This window comes from Ostrea edulis, chromosome 9, assembly GCF_947568905.1.
Source record: "Ostrea edulis chromosome 9, xbOstEdul1.1, whole genome shotgun sequence".
NCBI classification, from domain to species: Eukaryota; Metazoa; Mollusca; class Bivalvia; order Ostreida; family Ostreidae; genus Ostrea; species Ostrea edulis.
Window position 1 is genome coordinate 25,575,907 of NC_079172.1, and position 22,829 is coordinate 25,598,735.

The 22,829-nt window shown below is 36.1% G+C and overlaps 2 protein-coding genes across 8 annotated transcripts in view; one reads left to right on the forward strand and one right to left on the reverse strand.

Annotated features, from left to right (window-relative positions):
• LOC125657829 (fibronectin type-III domain-containing protein 3a-like) overlaps positions 1-16,157 on the forward strand; it is a 52,774-nt gene extending 36,617 nt beyond the window's left edge. For all 6 annotated transcript variants that reach the window (XM_056149944.1, XM_048888633.2, XM_056149945.1 and 3 more), the window contains 19 exons: positions 727-875; positions 1,274-1,333; positions 3,259-3,397; positions 3,893-3,946; positions 4,335-4,453; positions 4,914-5,073; positions 5,460-5,546; positions 5,641-5,779; positions 5,873-5,938; positions 6,664-6,776; positions 7,668-7,773; positions 7,897-8,069; positions 8,394-8,588; positions 9,414-9,488; positions 9,609-9,859; positions 10,182-10,382; positions 11,462-11,628; positions 11,837-11,958; positions 12,140-16,157. In XM_056149944.1, coding sequence (XP_056005919.1) covers positions 727-875; positions 1,274-1,333; positions 3,259-3,397; positions 3,893-3,946; positions 4,335-4,453; positions 4,914-5,073; positions 5,460-5,546; positions 5,641-5,779; positions 5,873-5,938; positions 6,664-6,776; positions 7,668-7,773; positions 7,897-8,069; positions 8,394-8,588; positions 9,414-9,488; positions 9,609-9,859; positions 10,182-10,382; positions 11,462-11,628; positions 11,837-11,958; positions 12,140-12,472 — 2,709 coding nt within the window. In that variant the 3' untranslated portion in view covers positions 12,473-16,157. The remainder of the gene's footprint in view (positions 1-726; positions 876-1,273; positions 1,334-3,258; positions 3,398-3,892; positions 3,947-4,334; positions 4,454-4,913; positions 5,074-5,459; positions 5,547-5,640; positions 5,780-5,872; positions 5,939-6,663; positions 6,777-7,667; positions 7,774-7,896; positions 8,070-8,393; positions 8,589-9,413; positions 9,489-9,608; positions 9,860-10,181; positions 10,383-11,461; positions 11,629-11,836; positions 11,959-12,139) is intronic.
• Positions 16,158-20,094: 3,937 nt separating this feature from the next.
• Positions 20,095-22,829, reverse strand: part of LOC125657835 (ecto-NOX disulfide-thiol exchanger 2-like) — a 20,351-nt gene continuing 17,616 nt past the window's right edge. For both annotated transcript variants that reach the window (XM_056149949.1, XM_056149948.1), the window contains exons 12-14: positions 22,658-22,780; positions 21,808-21,919; positions 20,095-20,581 (exon numbers count right to left, since the gene is read on the reverse strand). In XM_056149949.1, coding sequence (XP_056005924.1) covers positions 20,352-20,581; positions 21,808-21,919; positions 22,658-22,780 — 465 coding nt within the window. In that variant the 3' untranslated portion in view covers positions 20,095-20,351. The remainder of the gene's footprint in view (positions 20,582-21,807; positions 21,920-22,657; positions 22,781-22,829) is intronic.

Here is a 22,829-nt window from a genome sequence, read left to right on the forward strand (position 1 = left end):
GTGGTAAGACTCTACCCAGATCCAGTGGTAAGTCTCTACCCAGACCCAGTGGTAAGTCTCTACCTAGAACTTGTGGTAAGTCTCTACCCAGATCCAGTGGTAAGTCTCTACCCAGACCCAGTGGTAGGTCTACCCAGATCCAGTGGTAAGTCTCTACCCAGACCCAGTGGTAAGTCTCTACCTAGAACTTGTGGTAAGTCTCTACCCAGATCCAGTGGTAAGTCTCTACCCAGACCCAGTGGCAAGTCTCTACCCAGACCCAGTGGTAAGTCTCTACCCAGACCCAGTGGTAAATCTCTACCCAGATCCAGTGGTAAGTCTCTACCCAGACCCAGTGGTAGGTCTACCCAGACCCAGTGGCAAGTCTCTACCTAGACCCAGTCGTAAATCTCTACCCAGATCCAGTGGTAAGTCTCTACCCAGACCCAGTGGTAAGTTTACCCAGACCCAGTGGTAAGTCTTTACCCAGACCCAGTGGTAAGTCTTAACCCAGATCCATGGTAAGTCTACCCAGATCCATTGTAAGTCTGTATTCCGACCCAGTGGTTAGTTCATTAAGACTGGGAACTGTAATAAAGAATAACAACTCTTCATCAGCAAAATTAAACCAGCTTAAATTTTGACTCCATGAAAGAAGATATTGTAATGTCAAATATACATAATATTTTAGACAGCATTAGGTTATTTTCATTATATTAATGTTCAAAATGGCCATGTACTTTTCAGGTGTCAGAAATAGAGGCCAGAAGTGCCTTGATTCAGTTGGCACTGCCAGAGTGGGATCCTAATGAGTTTGAAATAGATCCTGCTGATTTCCGGTTTACACTTCTCCTGTCAGACAAAGGGAAGGAGGGCAAATACAAACTAGTTTACAGGTACAGGAGTGAATTGTAATTGGGTGAATTCAAAACTTAAACCCTTTTTAGCCAAGGAAAGTGAATTAAAATTTTGTAGTTCCTTGTTCCTGTATTAATTTTAATCACATTCACACTTCAAACTATTTTTCTTGAGAGGAAAAAAATCTGCCCAATTTTTTTTTTGAGGGTGGTATATCTATGAAAACAGGTGCTTTCAATATGCATGTTTGAAAAATATCAAAATGGAAGCTGATGGAAATTTCAAAATACCAAACAAAAACCACTTTGAAGTTGGTAGAGTGATGAAATTGTAAGAGATTAATTTGAATATAAATTGCATTTTTTTATGATGTGCATATTTTGTGGTTTTGTTATTTTTTTTATCATAAGTGATTCCATTCTCTTTTTACTTACAGTGGAGATGCCACAGAAATTACATTAAAAGATCTGAAGCCTGCTACTGATTACCACCTCAGGTAAAAAACATGCTCCCAACAGCCTGATTGATCATAATCCACAACAACACATAACTCATCACCACCTAGTCCTTGTGTTTATATCTTGTAGACAATTCATCACACAAGAACTATTTTTTTTATTAGACTTCTGTTATCATTTACCATCAGTTATGTGTGTCGAGAAATACATAGTCCAGCTTCTGGATTTGACAAAGAGTTACCAAGAAATTTGTTTTATAGATTACAACAGGTTTATGACTAGTGCAAAGGTCAAATGCCACAAACCTCAGGGGCAGTGCTCCCCTTGGTAATTAAAGTTGATGTATCCCTGCAGTATTCTGATGACTGCTACTTCTTAGTATTAATTTTTAATGGTCATAAAACTCTCCAGCCATGTTTTTTGCTAAAAAAACACATTTCAAGTCTGTAGGTAATCTTTTTGTGTTGAAAGGCTTGATGGAAGTCACCATGTTTTTAATGTAGTGCCGGGGATGTGATGTATTGATGCCTTTATTACTTATGAAATTTTGTGAGAGTATATTATCTTTGTGCCTAGCAGAATGATTTCATGTATGGTTAAAAATCAATTATTCAGTAGTCATTGAAATCACATAGCATATTGTACATTATGAACGTGTATATCATATTAACAACTTGAATGTTGGAAAATTGACACGAGGTAATGCATCTTTCATGATCAGAAAAATATTGTTTTTTGACAATAGCTGTGGTGGGAAGATGCAATTTATTTTCTCAGTATGATAATTGAAAAGAAATCAACAGATCCATTGCTGCGACTGATTTGTGCAAGTGTTAATTTTCTTAACATGCAAAACAGGTATTATTTATATATGATTGTAAGTTCAGCTTATCCTTTGGGAAAATAAAAAATTTGCTGATGTTTTCAAAACACGAGTATAATGAAGTACAGCCAAGATTTCAGATTACTTATCAGATATCTATATAGAACAAGGCGCTTTCATTGGAGGAGTTAATACATTAGGTGGAAAGATGGAGATAAATCTGTTGTGGATCACAGTTTCTTTAACACATCATTGACTATGCATCATGTAACAACTGGGTCAGCGTGCTAATGACTGGGGGAGAAAAATCAGGTCAATAGACACAGAAATTGGTAGAGTTGGTCGTGATAATAAAGTTATGCACCACCAACCAGTCTTATTTTTAGCCTGTGTATATTCAGATGAATTTATACAGGATGCTTAGACAACTGACGTGTATGACATGGGTATTGCTCGATAACACACAGTATATTTAAGAAATAAAGTTTGCCTTTTCGTGGATGTGTCAGGATAACCTCCGGAGTTGAGAAACGTTGTTTTGAAATATAAAACCCGTGATGTTAGCAGAGGCTTTTATTTTTCAAACAACATTTCAAGACCAAGGAGGTTATCCTGCATCATCCATGAATACAAGAAATTTATTTCTATTCTACTAAAATATACAGTCGATCGCTATTAACCTATACAGCTACTAATTAGGTCACTTAGTGACGACATGGCAGTTTCCGAAATGGATTAGGCTGTTGTTTTTTGCTGACGAAAAAGATGAGATGGTAGTGTATACTAGATTTATTTTGAAAAATATTCCAAGTATTTGGTTTGATATTGACAGATTAAATCAACTGCTTTGAATACACAATCTAAGAAAACTACACACATGTGGAAGAGTGTCAACTTGTCTGTGCATCGCTATGTTTGTTTACATGTGTAGCGATCTCAGAATACAGACAATTGATTTATATTGTATGGCAAATATTCCTCAGCCATTTATAAATTTGTTTTGCAACATATATTGATTGACTTTTACGATATTATGTATGAAGATAAATCTCATAAAAATGAAGGCACATTCCTTTGATCTTTGTAATAACCATGGTAGAATCTTAAGTAATGGTGGTCATTATCGGTATGTTCTTCCAGAGTCTACACCTCCCTAGAGGACCTGAAGGGGAATACAACAGAGCCAGTTAAATTTACAACCAGTGCCTGCGAGCCAGACCCTCCAACCCCCCCAAAACTGTCCAACAAGAATAAAACCTCCATAGCTCTCAAGTGGACTGTAAGTTTCTAATCTGACTTTCTTCAGGACACCAAATATATTGTAATCAAATTTTAAAAACTTATTGACTTGATGTGAAATTAAAAAAAGAATTCATTCTGACAAAAAGTTTATTTTAATCCAAGTTTGCAAATTGGAGCCAACTTATTCCTACATCTGGCCTGAAATTCTATACACTTACGACTAGTTTTTAGTAACAGAAATAACATCTCTTTGAAATCTTTTCATTCAAATTAGAGGTTAACCTTGCAATTCGCCAGATAAGCAAATGTTCGAAGCCGTGATTCGAATTACATGAAATCTAAAGGCACCTGTGATGGACTTTAAATCTTTGATCTCCAAGTGGTTTTTATCCAAGACTTCTTTTATATACAAAGCCAAAGGAGAACAAAGAATGTAAACAAATGGCCTAGTTAGATGCTAATTAATTTGTAATTATTTTTTTCGTTTTTTTACATACCTTATGACTCTGTTCTTAATTTTCTTTTTCTGCAGAGCACCTGTGAAAATGGGGCAAAAATTTCCACATACACTTTGGAAATGGATAAGGTAGGAACATGAGATGTTTGATCAAAGAAATGTAACTCTTATGGTCATGGTACAAGTTGCTTAATACAGAGAAACACAGCTATTGCATTACAAATGATTGATGGGTAATTGACAAAAGCTTTAAGGTGAATGAGGTCAAGTCAGGCAACTCTATACTTAGTTCACTGTTCTCAATCAGTTGAAATTGTTATGTTAATCAGCTGTAGTTGTACATGCTTTGGTAATTGATGTTGGAGTATCCTAGACAAATTAAAAAATCAAAAAAATCAAAGCATTCCCATGGCTCATTAAAAAGGTTGCTTTGTTGACTGTAGAGAATAACATGAAAACAACTACATTAACTTTTGAAGGGTTTAATTCTGATTATGTTGTTTATTGTGTGCAATAGGGAAATGGTGAATTTGTGGAAGTGTACAATGGCCTTCAAAGACAGACACGAGTCAGTAAACTGCAGGCATCCACTAAATATACATTTAGACTGGCAGCCATCAATTCCATTGGTAAAAGGTAATCTTCATCTCCAATATTTTTGGGGGGAGGGGGGGGGGGATAAACTCCAAAAGACTTATGTTATTCATTCAAACTGTTGCAAAAGTGCCGTGTTATTTCTTGGGAATTCTCTACATGAGACAGAGACTTTGTATTCCAATATCAAACCAGCAATGCAGATTGGGGTGTTTGTCATGCGGCACTGTAGAGTGGTTCTTTGGCACATTGTAAAGTCAGCCAATTTAAAAAATATAGCTATGTCAATAGTTTTAACATCTGTAAGTTGGCAATTTAATTGATAGATATTAATTAAAATATAAAAGGGCTTCAAGTTGGTGGTTTATATTAATTTTGTAATTTAGAGTACATCACCAGAAGAGGCCTTAAATTAGCCCCCACCCCACCAAAAATCCCTGCTATAAGGTACCTTCATGTCAATAAGGTATTGTCTCTTCATTCTGTGTTGCTGTGATTTTAGTGAGTTCAGCGAGCCCGCCTCTTTCTACACGAGTGGTAGTGTGCCTAGTCAGCCTGACCCCCCAATGTTATCAGAGCCCTTCACTACATCAATGATCATCTCCTGGATCAAGCATCCTAATGAGGACACCTTCCAACTCCAGATGGAGGATGAATCGACAGTAAGATGGCAACTCTCTTCCTCACTGAGACTTTTCTTATAAATACTGCAGCATGTGTACTTATGTTTGCATATTCAAATTAAGCACGGTTGTGCACTATCATTATAAAATGAGTTGGATGTTTTTAGATACTTACCCTTATTTTAGGTGTTGATCATGAATCAAGGCAATATTATGACTGCACCAAAATATAAAATGCTGTTAAGATGTGTATACCTGCAAGTATATCATGCATATTAAACACTGTGTTTAGAAAGAACACTGACACATCAAAACTGTTCATCAATGAATAACAACATGAAATATCGTAGATATGAGATGCACATTTTTGTAGGTTTTGTTTTACACTAGGGTTAGTATTGAAAGTTTGAGTCTGCGTTTTACAGGGTCATGGTTTTATCGCTGTTTACAATGGACCAAATTTATCTTATAAAGTCAAGAACCTGATGAGGAACACAGAATATAAATTTAGAGTAAGTATCGCTGCACAGTTGTAATTATTGATAAGTGCCTTCCTGGAATAAAAGAAATTAGTCTGATAGAGATCTCGTTGTTTTCTACTTACAGCTGGCAGCCTTCAATGATGAGGGACAGAGTAAATGGAGTGAGACGGTAGTGTATAGAACAAAGCCAGACCGGCCAGCCCCGCCCCCTAAACCACAGATCAAGGGCAAAATACATGCCTACAACTTTAGGGTTGTTTGGGGTAAGTTGTGGCTAAGTTGTGCAAATTAAATTCAATATACAGTGTTTTAAGGTTGTAATTGTAGCTAATGGATTGACTTCTTTTCTCTCTCAGAGCCACCAAAAGACCATGGAGGGGCAGAAATAACCAAATACATTGTTGAAATTGATGATGGAAGAGGTAAGCATCATAAAAGAAAAAAAACCCAAAAAACCATAATCCATGAAGTTTTTTGAAATAGCAAAAAATTCACAATTACATTTAATCAGTTTATGAACATTGAATCAGAATAAACTCTTCCCAGTGACAAATACATATGCCATTTTTCTTAACACATACATACAATTTCAATTTCTGTTAATGCTATCAGGAGGTGGAGGTTAGTAATATGTGGTCTTTTTATATGTTGTGAATTTTAGTTTTAAATGCATTTTATTTGGGGTGTCAAATCTTTAAATTCTTTACCATTACACTGATATACAGTAAATGGCTTTTACTTTGTGATCTTCATCTTCGTGATCTTGTTATAAGGGAGGTATTATAAGGTTTGATTTGTAAGATCACTACATATTTACACAAAATTATTCACAGGAACCTTATTTTCACGTTAACACAGCTTTGTAGAATCTTGCAAACATAAAGTTCTTGGGACTTAAAAAAGTGATTTTCCCACATTGTATAGTGAATGGGATGCATGTTCATTGTATAGTCATGTGTATGTATAGATCTGTTTCATAGATGTTAAACAATGGATATATATGAGTAATCACAGAAATGTATATGAATTTAGGGAAATAGTGATATTCACTTGCACTTTTTTTTTTTTTTTAAATTTTACTGAAATGGAAGAAATTGTATAATTTTGAATGAAGTGATTTGTGACTGGTGTGCTTGGTATGTTGTAGGTTATGAGACACTGTATGAAGGCTCTGAGAGAGAACATGTCTGTGATCGCTTGACTCCTGGCCAGATGTACATGGTCCGAGTTGCCTGCTGCAATGTGGCTGGAAGGAGTGAGGTCAGTCCTGTCACCATAATTCTCTTCTCTTTATCCAAATGATTTTATATATAATTTTTAAGTTACCTGAGTGACTTGGTTGACCTATTGCTATTGGTCTGCATCCGTTATCGTCCGTCATGCATTAACAATTGAACATTTTTAACTGCTTCTTGATAACTACAATGCCGATTTTTTTTTTTCAAATTTGGTATGAAGAATCTTTGGGACATGAATTGTAAATCTCAGGACTCCTGCACCCCTGGGACCTTAGGGATAGAGTAAAAACTGTCAAAAATTGACCAAGTTTTAAAATCTGTACAATTTCACATCTGTAAGGAAAACAAAATGCATAGTCATGTGTAAAGCAGTGTAGCCTCTACCTAAATTGTAAATTTCATAATCTCCAGGGTAGAGGTTCCAACTCCAGGGTGGGACCAAACTTGGCATATAGTGTTTATTTGTAAAACATTTAAATGACATATTCTTTAATGCTATTTAGACTAACTTGAAAGTAATTGGATATCTAGAAGGAGCCCTTTATGTCTTTCATCAGTATAGGCACTTTAGAGGGCATTTGTGTATTAAGAACACGTTTTGTACTGCTGCAGAATATTAGAATTTAGCTTGACTTACTTGACTTAATCCCTGGGGAACATAGGGTCGCATGAATTTAGCTTAGATATGCAGATTAGGAAAATTATTATAGATCTCATAGACATTGGGGCTAGTGATCAGGTGACCGATAAGGCCTGTGGGCATCTTATTAAAAATTCATATTGAAATCCACAAATTTTAATTTTCTATTTCTGCAAGTTCAGTGCAAAACAGTACCAAGGATAGAATGTTGTCTTTGATATATTCTAAATTTCTATGAACAGTAATACAGAAATCCCTGTTGCTAACTTTCAGTTTTCTGAGCCATGTGGTGCTACAACACAAGCTGTTGTGCCAGGTCAATGCCAAGCACCAAAGGTACAGGGCAAGCCAAAAGCAACATCATTACATTTACGATGGGGTATGTGGTCATTTATATTCATTTAGTTTTTAGATTATGTTAATTTTTGAGATTGGTTGCATAAAGGGACATAATGAATTAAGAATACGGAGTAGTAAGAAATTGTATTTGCTCTTTGTATAGCATGTCCAGAATATGAAGGCGGGGCTGCAGTGTCAGAATATGCAGTCCAAATGGTGACCCCTGACAATGCTTGTCGGGAGGTCTACAAAGGGAGGGACCTGGACTGCATTGTGGCAGGTTTGTCACCAGGCAGGCCTTACTTATTTCAAGTTCGAGCTTTCAACAGAGTAGGGGTAAGTTTGCTTGTAGATCTTTGCATGTTAGGCTTGCTTTGCTTCTCTTTTTGAATTTATTTTTGTATAGGGGTAAAAAAAAAAATTGTGTTCTCTGTAATTCAGTATTTTTTTTTTGTATTTAAAAAATAATTTTATTATTGCAAAAATAGTAAACTTAATCAACACAGAATTTATCATATTTTTATTAATACTGTGAATCCTTAATATTTACTGATTAATATTTTGTTGTGAAAAATAAATTTGTATATATATATATATATATATAAGGTATTGATATTTTGTTATGAAAAATGAATTTGTATATTATGTATTCTATTGTAGGGAGGAGGTTGGTCTGACCCATTTGAAGTGGTCAGTGGTGCAGGAGTCCCTGATCCCCCTAAAGCCCCACAATTGGTGTGTAAGTCAGCCTATTCGGCGCTAGTCTCTTGGGAACCCCCTGTCAATAATGGTGCTACTGTCACAGAATATCGTCTGGAATGGCAGCAGAAAACAGATGTTACAGACTTTGCTATGGTATAGCTTGTCAATTTGATAATTTTTTGTGTAAAGGCTACTGCAATAGTGAATTCTATATACATTCTGAAAATATCTTTTCTCAATTTAATTGAAATAGCAGTTTGTATTTCATTTGATACATGCAATATTTAGTGTAGCTCATAATTGCCAACTGTGTTAAAACATCAAAGTGGGTTATTTCTTTGCTCGAAGTGGGTAATGTTGAATTATTACGCCAGGGAGATACAATATATAGAAATAGCCATAAAACCTCATGATTTGGAGTATATCACTTGGCAATGAACTATAAAACCTCATGATATGGCAGGTGCCCTACAGTAATCACTGTCCGTCCATCTGTCTACCAGCACTTTCTTTGGCATGCGATAACTTAAGTTTCGTTGGGAATATTCTCACAAACTTTACACATAATACTTGGATTAGGCAGAGGACAACCCCTTTAGATTTTCAGATTTATTGTGGGGCCCTTTCTGACTTGTCAGTTTTGTAGTTTGGGTGTATCACTGCATTGAATTGTAAAACCTCGTGATTTGGGTATATCACTGTGCAGTGACTGTGAGGGAAGTTTGAGTTGACCTCTGCTATTTTGTACAGCCTTTTATGTTCTTTTTCGTATTTTTTTTTTCTAAATCCATTTTCAAACAGTTTTACATTCACAGTGTTTATGCCAGTCAATAAATATTTTAGGTTATTTAACGTTAAAGATTTGGTCCAAAGTGAAAATAGCGAAAATTAAACCGCAGTGAATAAAACCCATATACAATAAACATATAAAAACAGGTTTCAATTTTAATTATGCAATGTCATCTTTTCTTTTGGCAGTTATACACTGGTTCTAGCCAGAGTTATGAAATCAAAGGCCTCACCCCTGCAACCTTGTACCTCTTTAGGGTTCAGGTATGTACACATTACTGGGTTTTTTTTAATTTCTGTTTCTATTGTTTTGGTGTGTGATAAGTTACTGTTGCATGTTATGTCTATTCGAATTTTGAAGTGGTGAATACTTTTATTTCCCAGGCAATCAATAGTGCTGGCCAAGGCCCCTACAGCCCTGTAGGGACATGTGTAACCCCACCTTCTAGTCCTTCATCTGTCACTGTCATACGTCACACTTCCACAGCCACGTCCATCACATTATTCTGGAAGGAACCCAATTCCAATGGTAGTGACATCACTGCCTACAATCTAGAGATTGGGGACAAGCAGTTCACAATAGGAGCAGTCACAGAGTACACTATAGAAACCCTGGCACCGGAGACGGCCTACAAGTAAGGACCACAAAGCCTGGTTTTATCAAAGATTCTGTGCAGGTCAACAGATGCTCACAATTCAAGTCTGTATCACAAATTTAAACTTTCAAAATCAGTATCATTTCCTTTGAAGTATCTTTACCATGATTTCCTATGAGGTATATTTACAATGATATACTTTCAGAACAGTATAAATCTGAGCAGGATTTTAATATATGAAATGAATCTGCTCAGGACTTCCGTACTTATAACAAGTCTGCTCGGGACTTCTCTTTAAAAAGGTTGAGATTACTTGTCTCTACTTTAATCATCAGTTCATTGTGTTTGTGGTTTGCTACAGGATAAGAATACAAGCTGTGAATACCATTGGTGTGGGTCCATTCAGCGCACCAGTCCGAGTGACAACCAGACCGCTCCCTCCAAATCCTTCCAAGCTGGAGTGTGTAACTCCAGCACCAAACAGTCTCAAACTGAAGTGGGGCGATCAACGGGGTCTGGATACAAATCACTACACGTTAGAGATGGAGAAGGAGGATGGAAAGTGAGTGTTATAGACTGAAAGTCATTCAGTGAGTGGTAGCCTGATGACCCAGTAAAAGAGGTGTATGGCTACCATAAATAAAGAATACACATACCTGGTAGGCTAGTAGACTTTATAGCCATGACTTTCATTTGTGTATTATTTAATGTTGTGTATTATTACCTGTAATTGGAAGCAATAAATTGTGTGTGCCAAGGAACAGTCCAGGGCTTGATTGGTGGGCTAATTAACATCAAAGCTGTATGTAGTGAAGCATTACTAATCAGTCTGACCACTGTCAGTTGTGTAAATTAGGAGGGGTTGTAAATAAGTTGGCTGAAATACACATTATCAATGTGTCTCAAAAGTGAAAGCCTAGAAGTGTGATTAGTGGTAGATACACGTTTATTTCATTTTCACTAGTCAAGAATTCCGATTTTCCTAGCTTTACTGTGGAATCATTAAATTTCTGGGATTCTCATATCCTATGAATTTAAAACCACAACAAAATACACAAAATATTTAATGTTTGTTTCAATGAACAGAAGATAACATTCCAACAAAACTGTAAAATCTCAATTCACAAAAATTCAGCCTCACAAATTTAAATGGATACCACAGTACACTGCCATCAATGGCTACCAATATAGAAAAAGGGAGTGGTATTATTTTTCTGATAAACTAAAAAAAACTTCATGTAATTGCCCTCTGCATGATAACTATCAAATGATAAATATGCTTTTCATATTGGACATATACTTGATTTTCTTTCAATGAAGGTTAAATTGGGTGATATAAATGTATCTTCCAGCACTGATGGGATTCTGTTCTCTTCACAAAACATCCACCATTTAAAATAATCTACACAAGATATGGGTTCATAAAATGTCCAAAGGGCTACTAAATTTTGTACTCTCCCTTGTCTGTTGGGCTTGTAGGAGAAAGGGTCAAGTGCAAAGACTGTTCATCATATTTGCATTGTTGTAATCAAGATTGAGCAATATGTAAATATTTTGAATAGGATAGTATTTATCTGTCAGACTGTGTATCCTCTGTTTATGCATTATAAATGTTCTGTATATGTCCAATCTCTTTTTCAGCTTCCAAGTGATATACGAAGGTTCCTCACATTTCTTTAAGGTCAACAAGTTACAGGAAACCATGAATTACAACTTCAGAATTTACGCAAGTAACGATGTAGGAAGTGGACCATATTCAGAAATCTATACATTCACCACTACCAAAGCCCCCCCACCAGCAGTTAGAGGTATGTTTGTACTGAAACAATACATTTGGGGGGGGGGGGGGGGGGGGTACTAAGACAAGTTGTCTTTATATGCAGGTATCATTTCATGAACTGCAACACTTGTAGGATTTTAGATGGTCTAATATGAATCAAAATACAGCACTGAAAAATGGTAGAGAGTAGCAAATGTTCTATGTAGCACTGCAGCTGATGAAGTTGTTTGTTTCAGCTCCACGTGTGTCCAGTGTGAATCAGCACTCTTGCAGTGTGGATTGGCAGGCGTGTAAAGCTGTGCAGGGTGACTCCGTAGTTTATGTCCTACAGCTGCAGGGGGACCAGGAGTATCAGAAGGTAGGCACACATCATTTGAAGAATTCTTGCAACACAGTAAAGTTGTTCACCTCAAAACTCCTTTTGTGCATGGTGAGAAGATAAAAAAATATACATTTTAGATTTGCTTTAAATTTAGTACTGCATTTCTTCATGATATGAAATGATGGTAGGCAGTAATGAGAGTTGTGTTGTGTTATAGATATACAGAGGGGAAGACACAGTTTTCCAGGTGGAAAACTTATCTCCTAAAACGGACTACCATCTACGTGTATGTGCAATAAGGATCTGTGAAGACGGGTCAGAAGTGGTGGGAGCCTTCAGTCCGGTAGTGTCCTTTACAACACAAGGTCATGAACCTGTCAGTGCACAGGAAATGGACGTTAAGCAAGAGTCCAAGCTGGTGGAGCCCAAACAGCTAACCGACCAACAATGGGCCATGATCATCTTGATGGGCTTTGTAGTATTTGCTGTGCTTGTCGCTTTCGTTGCTCAGCAAATCATCAAATACAGATCAAATCAAGCCACTAGATGAAACCTGGTTTCCACGGTCCATTTAGAAGACAATGGGGAAAATTTCAGTGGATTCAAGAGTGATTTTACTGCATATCACTTCATGAGAGTGCCACAAGATCTGCTTCAGTGGATGTTTTTCCATGCAATATTACGATATATAGATCTGATACAGCTGGCAATGCCAGCAGATGGAAGGGAGGAAACTGATGTGCAGGAATTGGTAATCCATGTAGAATTATCTTGTGATATTTTTTCTGTTCAAAGTCATGACAAGTTTTATTTAGGAAGATTGTGTCAAACAGCATTTACTTGTGAATTGAAATTTTACCATATACATAAATAAATGTACTTGTGACAGCTGTGAGCATGCTTAATTCACGTGTCGTCACAGGTTATTGCAAAATGGTTGGTTCAATGTTCTTGGCTTCTTTCTTAATCAAGCTTGCTCGTGTTTTTCTCCAAGTTTTAGTCACAGGAAATAATAAGAAATCTTATTTTTGAAGAAATGTACGTTTTCTGATATTTTATTGTCGAATAGAATGTTGTGTACATATTATATATGTATAAAGATATATTTTCACAGCTTCCATGACTTTGTGTTAGATGACCAATGTTAAACTATTGTGGTAACACTGCTTCTCATACATGTATATTTATTTATTGTTATTGCCAAAATCAATGTGGAGAGGGGAACTCATTATTTTGTTTAAACATTTTTTATGGGGGAAAAGATATGATTGAAAAGTCTGTATAATATATCTGTATCAAGACAAATCCAAGAGCTGGTGTAGACTTGGGGAATTCTTTTTTTTTTTGGTGTATTCTGTGTATAGTTTATGGACCTTAAAGCATCTCCCCTCCCATCATTCATCAAGGTGGCAGACATCAGAACTCACAACAGAAAAAAAAAAAAAAAACTCACATGACTGAATGTCTGTTCAATTAATATTCATTTTTAATTCAAAGAAAACAAATATTTATTGAAATATGTAATTACGGGGCAAGAAATATGTTTAGTGTGCCCTCGTTGATTTCCAACCTTGAGCTGAGGCTGTAAATTCTGTCTTCTCATCTCTCTCTGTCTTGGTCTGCATTATTCAGCTTGTAGTAATGGTTGTAGCTGTTTGCATTTGTTACCACAGCTTCAATATTAATGTGCCAAATGGTTATAAATGTAACCAATACCTATTAGATGCATTTTTGTGTTTCTAGGAATAATCCTTTTTCCTCCTAATTATTGGGCATGTTTTTAGGGTGTAGTAGTATATATACAGGATTGCATAAAAACTGACAACTGATAAAATGTACTTTATTCAGAGATGCCTGACCAAATTAAGATTTTAAGTCATCTCAAATGTCTGCAGTCCAGATTAGAATATTAAATGTTTGAAAACAGCTATGACCAGAAAGTTGATGAAACATTATAATGAGTCCACAGAGACTGATGGTGATGTTGAGCTGGCTTTTTGACCTACCTGTTACATTTCAAATTGTGTAACATCATGCATACAATATTGAGTTGCACTGTGCACTAGATAATATTTTATTTGTTAAAACCCTTCACTAGTCAGATGTTGCTGTGTTATATTCATTGTCATGTATTATATGCATATATTTTTTTCTGTGTTAAGCAATCAAAGGACCTGTCTTTAGGATGGCCAGGTTCAGAATCTTAACTGATTTTTTGACTTGAAATCAACTGTTTGAGGAACTATTTACTTCTCATTGGAAAATGACTGTTTTGTGAATATACAGTCATAAATTCAATTAAACAATCAGAAATATAGAAGTTACATAAAGTGTTTGTGATAAACTGTTCAATTAGAGTCAAACACATCAGCTTTATGCTTCCTGTTCTCTCAGATCATCATCCCAGATACATTTATTTTTTTTCAAACTTTACAATTGAAAACAAAATTTTGATAGAGGAAAAAGAAGATCTAGAAGATATAAAAGGTTGATGACTAATCGAAATATTCAGTACATTATATGTTACTCTGAGAAAGAAATATCAAAATTGATATTTTCCATATTGTCAAAAAATTAGAATCATTAATTAGACATCACATGTAATTGTAGACACCAGTAGAACAGGAAACGCATGTCACCATGGTTGTGTATTTTAAATGTCACTGTAGAACTTCAAGTGACCTTGCTTCTGTATCAGTTTATAGATCCTCATCACATATAGAAAACTAATACCAAGACCCATTTATTGTTAAGTTTTAAAACTCTGCATCATTTTCATTGATTTAGGAGAGATTGACGTCTTTTTATTTATCTTGTTCTTTCCAAATCAGAAAGTATTGCTTTTTGTGGGAATGGGAAATTTATTGGTCATGGTTTCAGATTAGCTTAAACCAGGAGGCTAGATTATATGACAAATGGAGTTGCCAGCCTTGCCAATTTTTATTTTTTTTTTGAGCCACTAACATCACTCGTATACAGTGACTTGAAAATTTGTTGAATGGATTTGTTGTTATATTGTTATTTTGACTTGCAAATATTTAAAGGTTGTATTTTCATAAGCATGACAATATTTTTGTGTTCAGTACATTTTCTCTTTGAATTTGACGGGTTTTAAAGTTCCATTCATTCAGGGTATGGGTAATCCCCCTCCCCATCTGCTGTTTCATCATTGTCACATGTAAAACAAAAAATACTTCTTTTTTTTTTATTTTTTATTTCAAAGCAATAAATCTGGATCCCATGAATTGAATTGAAGAAATTTGCAGACCTGAGAGACAGAATTTTTAACTTTTTTTACCATTCAGAAATAAATTCCAGAAAGACAGAAAGGTGTCATTGAAATTGCTCTTGAGCAGGTTTTTTAGTATTTGATAGCACTTGCTGATGTACAGCAACCTAATTTTCAAAATACAACCTTAAGTTTTTAGTGGAATTAATAATAAACGACACAGTTATGTTTTCTTCTTTTGAAAAATTCTATGTAATAGGTAAAAAGTTGTATCTGAAAATCTGTATGCTGAGTAAATACCGGTATTGAAGGTCTTGGTAGATGTTGAGATTGTCTGTTACTTGAAGTAGCCTTACTATTTTGAATCTTGGGATGTAATAAAAACAGCTGTACTTCACATTAACAGGAGACAACACAGCTGCACTTCACATTAACAGGAGACAAAAATCTATATTTCCATTCTTTGGTCTTATTTATGTCAAAGTTTTTTCTCTCATTAAGTTATTGTTATTTATTATACATAGAGAGATGTGAATTACTACAGACCGATTTAAAAGACAACTGAAAGTGTTTAGGTTTATGGCCAGTAAGGCACAAGTGCAATATCATAAACTTCTGAAGCAAAGTTGATCTGGTCACTTTGTATTGTATATAAATTGTGTAATTGGTTGTCTTATATGATATTATTAATTATCTACATTATCTTACTGTTATAGTGCATATCTTGAGGCTTTCTGCCTCTTGCTTTAATCATTATGGTAGATTAGCATACATTGTATAGAACCAGTTTACCATCAATCTTTTTTTTCTTTTGTCACTTGAAGTTCTCGGAAAGAAAGCAGAATGAATTTTATGGGGATTCATTTACTTTTTGGTTGAGTAGTAACTTCACAATGGTTTTTGTTTCAAAAATATATTCATAATGTGATGATGGGACATAATTATTATATAAATATATATATATACATATGAAATATATTCTATCAAATAAATTTATCAAATTGAATATACATGTACTTGTTGTCTGTTGCCCCTATCGTGCTTTAGATTAGCATAAAGAAAGAGCAAGGTCAATGTGGACCTAAGTCAAGACCATTTCTTAAGAGATTCCCCAAACTTAAATATGTTTTGTAAGGTCACCGTGGACCTACATCAGGAATATTTCTGTGAGAGATTCCCCAAACTTTGAAGACTTGTTTAAAGGTCCTTTGAATGTGAATATTGGGTAAATGAAAAAAACACCTATCCAAGTAAAGCAGTCGGCTAAGGCAGACTCTAGCAAAAATGGGGCAGAATCCTACAGCCCATCTTTTAGTTAAAGAGCCAGGGAATCTCGATTAAATTGAGGACTATGTATTTGCAACAAATGGATACAATTTGCACGGAGAAGTAAATCTGGCAGAAAACACATTTGTTAAGGTTAGTACAACCGAAGCAACGGGTTAGAAGTTACAAATTCCACCAAACGGTTATACTTTGTGTGCGAGTACCTGATGGCTAGGAGAAGATGCTTATACACAAAACTGTTATATTTTGTGTGCGAGTACCTGATGGCTAGGAGAGATGCCTACAAACAAAACGATTATACTTTGTGTAGGAATACCTGATGGCTAGGAGAAGATGACTACGCACAAAACGGTTATACTTTGTGTACGAGTACCTGATGGCTAGAAGATGCCTACACACAAAACGGTTATACTTTGTGTAGGAGTACCTGCATCGTTGGAAACCCACGGTTGATTGTGCTTCGTTCCTCTCTCCATCACCCATGGATCCATTCATTCCTACTCTCTCGTTCTCATGAATAATTAATGAGGCAATTTGATTGGGCGCTCATGGAAAACCCTAAGCGAATTTGTCCAATCAAAAAGATGCTTTCAGCCCAATTTCAGTATACAATTGCTGTGATAGCAAAGTTAAGTTTGTGCTACCTTTAAAAACAAGAGTTCCATTACTATAACGATTACTTTGATTGGACGATATTTTAAAAATATTTTTCATGAGAACGAGCGAGTAGGAATGAATGGACCCACGGGTGATGGAGAGGAACGAAGCGTAATCAACCGTGGGTTTTCGAGGATGGAGTACCTGATGGCTAAGAGAAGATGCCTACGCACAAAATGGTTATACTTTGTGTAGGAGTACCTGATGGCTAGGAGAAGATGCCTATACATTTTGAGGTCAATTGTTCAAGATACACGACACAAACAAGAGGCCCACAGGCCTTATCGGTCACCTGAATACTAGTGAAAAAGTATCACTACTTCCATGGGGCTATGAAATCTAGAAAAAATTTCCTGTTCTGAATATCTAAGCTAAATTCTAATGTTCACCAACAGTATAAAACAAGATGTGTTCTTAAAACTTCAGTGCCCTCAAAAGTGCATACACTGATGAAAGGCTTAAAATAATAGGTGTATTCACATTAAAACATCAAAATATATGACTAATTTGGACTCATCCTAAAGTCATAACCCTGGGTTGTGAAATTCACCATTTTTTGTACATCCTTTTCTGCTATTCCTAAGTATGCATTTAGATTTTATACAGTATCAGCAAACTTACACATAAATACTATATACCAAGTTTGGCCCCACCCTGGGGTCAAAACCTTTACTCGCCAGGGGAAAATCAAATTTACAAGTTTGGTAAAAGATTACCTGCTTCATCCATTTAGTTTCAATTTAGTATCAAAAGCAACAAGAGGTACTGTGAGTAATGCTCACTAAGAATACCCCCCGCTTACCCCAATCTCCCAAAGGATGTTGTTAATAGGCATAAATTACCTCTTTCCCGAGTGTAAAAATATAGTATGCCTTTGTAGAAGAAAATGGAAGATATAATCCGAACACAAATCCATAGGTATAAACCTATAATTTTGACCGGGAGATCAAAGGTCAAGGTCATAAAGAGGTCGTGAATGTACATGACACATAGTCTCATGGTGATACACCCATGTCTTATGGTATGACTATGTCAAAACCCTATAATCAATTTTGACTTTGAGGTCAAAGTTCAAGAGGTAATGAAAGTACCCGACACATCGTCTCATGGTGATACACTCATGTGTCAAATATGGTATGCCTATGTCAAAGAACAAAGAAGTTATGACCCGGACACGAATCTGGAGACAGACGGACGGACGGACAGACAGACAGAGTGATTCCTATATACCCCCCAGAACTTCGTTCGTGGGTATAATAAAGAAAATGTTATTTAAGTGTTTTACACATAAACACTATATAACAAGTTTGGCCCCGCCCTGGGGTCAGAACCCCTACCCCGGTATCATGAAATTTACAACTGTGGTAGAGGTCTTCCTGCTCTACATTACTATGCATTTAGTTTTTCATACATGTGTGTGGTTCTTGAGAAGATTTTTGAAAATTTGTCATTTTTGGGCAGTTTTTGCCCTGCCCCTAAGGCCCCAGAGGTGCAGGAATCCTGAAATTTACAATTTATGTTCCCTTTGTTCCAAATATATTTCATACTAAATTTGAGAAGAATTGGAATGATAGTTATCAAGAAAAAGTTCAAAATGTCTATTGTTCACACATACAATAATGACCATTTTGGCTCCACCCTGATACCAAAACCCCTACCCCTGGGATCATCAAACTTAAAATTTTGGTAAAGGACTACCTGTTCTTTCTAAATATCTATTTACTTTCAATTTAGTATCAATAGCACTAAAGAAGATGTTACTTAAGCGTTTTACACATAAACACTATATAACAAGTTTGGCCCTGCCCTGGGGTCAGAACCCCTACCCCGGGGTTCATGAAATTTACAATTTTGGTAGAAGCCTTCCTGCTCTACCTCATTAAGCATTTAGTTTTTCTTGTATGTGTGTGGTTCTTTAAAAATTGGTAAATTTTGGGCAGTTTTTGCCCCGCCCCTAGGGCCCCAGGGGTGTTAGAGTCCGAAATTTACAATTTATGTCCCCCTTGTCCCAATGATGATTCAAACCAAATTTGATAAGAATTGGAATGATAGTTATCAAGAAGTTAAAAATGTCTATTGTTCACACATTTAATAACTTACCATTTTGGCCCCACCCCGATATCAAAACCCCTACCCCTGGATCAATCAAATTTACAATTTTGGTAAAGGACTACCTGTTCTTTCTAAATATCTATTTACTTTCAATTTAGTATCAATAGCACTAAAGAAGATGTCAATTACATGTAAGTGTTTTACACATAAACACTATATAACAAGTTTGGCCCCGCCCTGGGGGTCAGAACTCCTACCCCAGGGATCATGAAATTTACAATTTTGGTAGAGACCTTCCTGCTCTACATCACTATGTATTTAGTTTTTCTTACATGTGTGTGGTTCTTGAGAAGATTTTTGAAAATTGGTCAATTTTGGGCAGTTTTTACCCTGCCCCTAGGGCCCCAGGGGTGCTGGAGTCCTGAAATTTACAATTTATGTCCCCCTTGTCCCAATGATACTTCATACCAAATTTGAAAAGAATTGGACAAGTAGTTGTTAAGAATAAGTTAAAAATGTTCAATTGTTAATGCACGACAACCAATTGTAATAGGTCACCTGAGTAAACCTAAAAAGCACCAGTCTCGACTACCGCATCTAGAGGGGCCCCAGTTAACTTTGACAGTTTCTATATACAAACTGTAGGACTCTGGGGGGACAGGTACTTTGTTTCAGAAAAACTGAATATTATTTACCTCAATGACTTTGAGTGAAAGATCAAGATGTTGGATGTGGTTATATGCACAGAGTTAAATATGTGATATCACTACAACCCACATATTTCAGGTTGCCAAGTAAAAACATAAAATAAAGTACAAAGTGCTTTGACGCTTGAGCTGAGATAATTCTGGCTAGTCACACTAACATCACAACAGGAAATTATGACTTTCTCCAGAATTCAAGCTTCCTCAAAGTACTTCATTACACAGACATATAATCTAATAAAATTGTCATTTTCAACGATTTTATATATTAACATCCACATGTATTGGAATATTAACAACAAACTGACATAAAACTGGCAACATTAAAAACACTACATGTAATGTGTCTTTGGTACTGAGGAAATAAAATGACTACCATAAAGATCAAGCATGTTTTTAAATCAGAAAAAGCCAAGCTAATCTTAAGTACATTTGAACTTCCACTGTTGTCTGTTGTGATATCGCTCCATCGCAGATTCCTAAATATTGCAGGTTTAAGTTCAGAAGTTGAATGGGAGAAGTGATGTATTCGAATAAGCAACAAACTGCCACTTCTTTTCAATTCCTGCCCCCACCCCACTCATATTCAGTTTGAACAATGTTGGGAGACGTAACAATAGTTCTTCCAGCTCACTGGTCCGTGTGTTGACGTTTAACTGAGACAGGTAAGACCATATGTAGTCTACACTTGCACCATTTGGGTGAACATGGAGGAAACAGGACACCAATCCTACAAAAAGAAGACAATAAGTGTATACTACATTACCCCCTCTTCCTTGTCTCAACATCAGATTACCCAGAGCCAGGAACAGAGATTAAATCTGTATTATAAAAAATGGACTTCTCAGAAACTTTCAATTCTCAGAAACTTTCAATTCACAAAAATCATTTACATCTCCACAGAGACATGAACTGGCTTCTTCTGTTAGCATTTGTCTATCAGTCTGGTCTGTATCAGTACTTATAGTCTGGTCTCTCTATCAGTACTTACAGTCTGGTCTGTATCAGTACTTACAGTCTGGTCTCTCTATCAGTACTTACAGTCTGGTCTGTATCAGTACTTACAGTCTGGTCTGTATCAGTACTCACAGTCTGGTCTCTCTATCAGTACTTACAGTCTGGTCTCTCTATCAGTACTTACAGTCTGGTCTCTCTATCAGTACTTACAGTCTGGTCTGTATCAGTACTTACAGTCTGGTCTCTCTATCAGTACTTATAGTCTGGTCTCTCTATCAGTACTTACAGTCTGGTCTCTCTATCAGTACTTACAGTCTGGTCTCTCTATCAGTACTTACAGTCTGGTCTCTCTATCAGTACTTACAGTCTGGTCTGTATCAGTACTTACAGTCTGGTCTGTATCAGTACTTACAGTCTGGTCTCTCTATCAGTACTTACAGTCTGGTCTGTATCAGTACTTACAGTCTGGTCTGTATCAGTACTTACAGTCTGGTCTCTCTATCAGTACTTACAGTCTGGTCTCTATCAGTACTTACAGTCTGGTCTGTATCAGTACTTACAGTCTGGTCTCTATCAGTACTTACAGTCTGGTCTCTATCAGTACTTACCTATCAGTCTGGTCTCTTTATCAGTACTTACAGTCTGGTCTCTCTATCAGTACTTACAGTCTGGTCTGTATCAGTACTTACAGTCTGGTCTCTCTATCAGTACTTACAGTCTGGTCTGTATCAGTACTTACAGTCTGGTCTCTATCAGTACTTACAGTCTGGTCTGTATCAGTACTTACCTATTAGTCTGGTCTCTCTATCAGTACTTACAGTCTGGTCTCTATCAGTACTTACAGTCTGGTCTGTATCAGTACTTACAGTCTGGTCTCTCTATCAGTACTTACAGTCTGGTCTCTCTATCAGTACTTACAGTCTGGTCTCTCTATCAGTACTTACCTATCAGTCTGGTCTCTCTATCAGTACTTACAGTCTGGTCTCTACCAGTACTTACCTATCAGTCTGGTCTCTTTATCAGTTAGATTCAGTCCTGTGCTGCTCACTGTGGAGACTGAAGTCTCTTTGCTGGAACTTTGTTTCTCTTCAGTTGTACTTCCTTCTTCACTCTATCAAACAAATTTCAAAGTTCTCTACTAACTGTGCATTTTGGTATTGCTTAAGAAATTGTTAACCACATATATATTTCAGGACACATACACAAGATATGAATTGCAGTAGTAGAGTTTATCACCATTTATTTAAGGACTAAATGTCTATATGTCTGTTTGCATCATAGAAATTTAAATACAATGGAAGCATGAGGGCAAATTTGTACAGAAACTTCCATTGTTACTATGTCAAACAAATTAGATATTTATTCCTTCTTTTTTTTTAATTTAAACGATAAAGAACGATTCTAACAAGAGGGACCTATGGGCCACAAAGCTCCCATGAGTCACATTGGCCCTGCTGTTCTTCAAAATGTTTTTAAAAGATCTTTTTTTACCCCTTTCATTCCAAAGAAAAAATTGCTGAATCCATATTATGACTAACAGAATTTGAATCCGCACAAGACAGGGATACATCTATAATTATATTACTAAACGGTCTTGCTGTTGCATTCTAGAAAAGAGTTTTTTGAAAGATTTATTTGTCTATATTCATGTACTATGTAAAATTTCATCCCCAATTCTAGCCCCACTCTTAAACTAATGGCTTTCCATCTTTGTTTTTTCTTTAGACTTCAATATATTAATTACTGAATATGCGAGACATTCATAGAATTCAGGGCTGGATACTGCTGTAGTCGAATGTAGTCCTGGACAGATACATGTAGAAGATCTTGTGTTAATATCACAGTGTACCTTGTCTTCGGAGCCTTCCTCCGGTTTTTCCACCTTCTCCTCGGTCGGAGCTTGTTTTGCTTGTTTCGATGCTCGTAATTCATTTTCTAACTGCTTACACTCCATCTTGGCTTGTATTAGTTGCTGTAATGAGGAAAAGGAATAGCCCTCTAAATCTATATACAGTGTATAT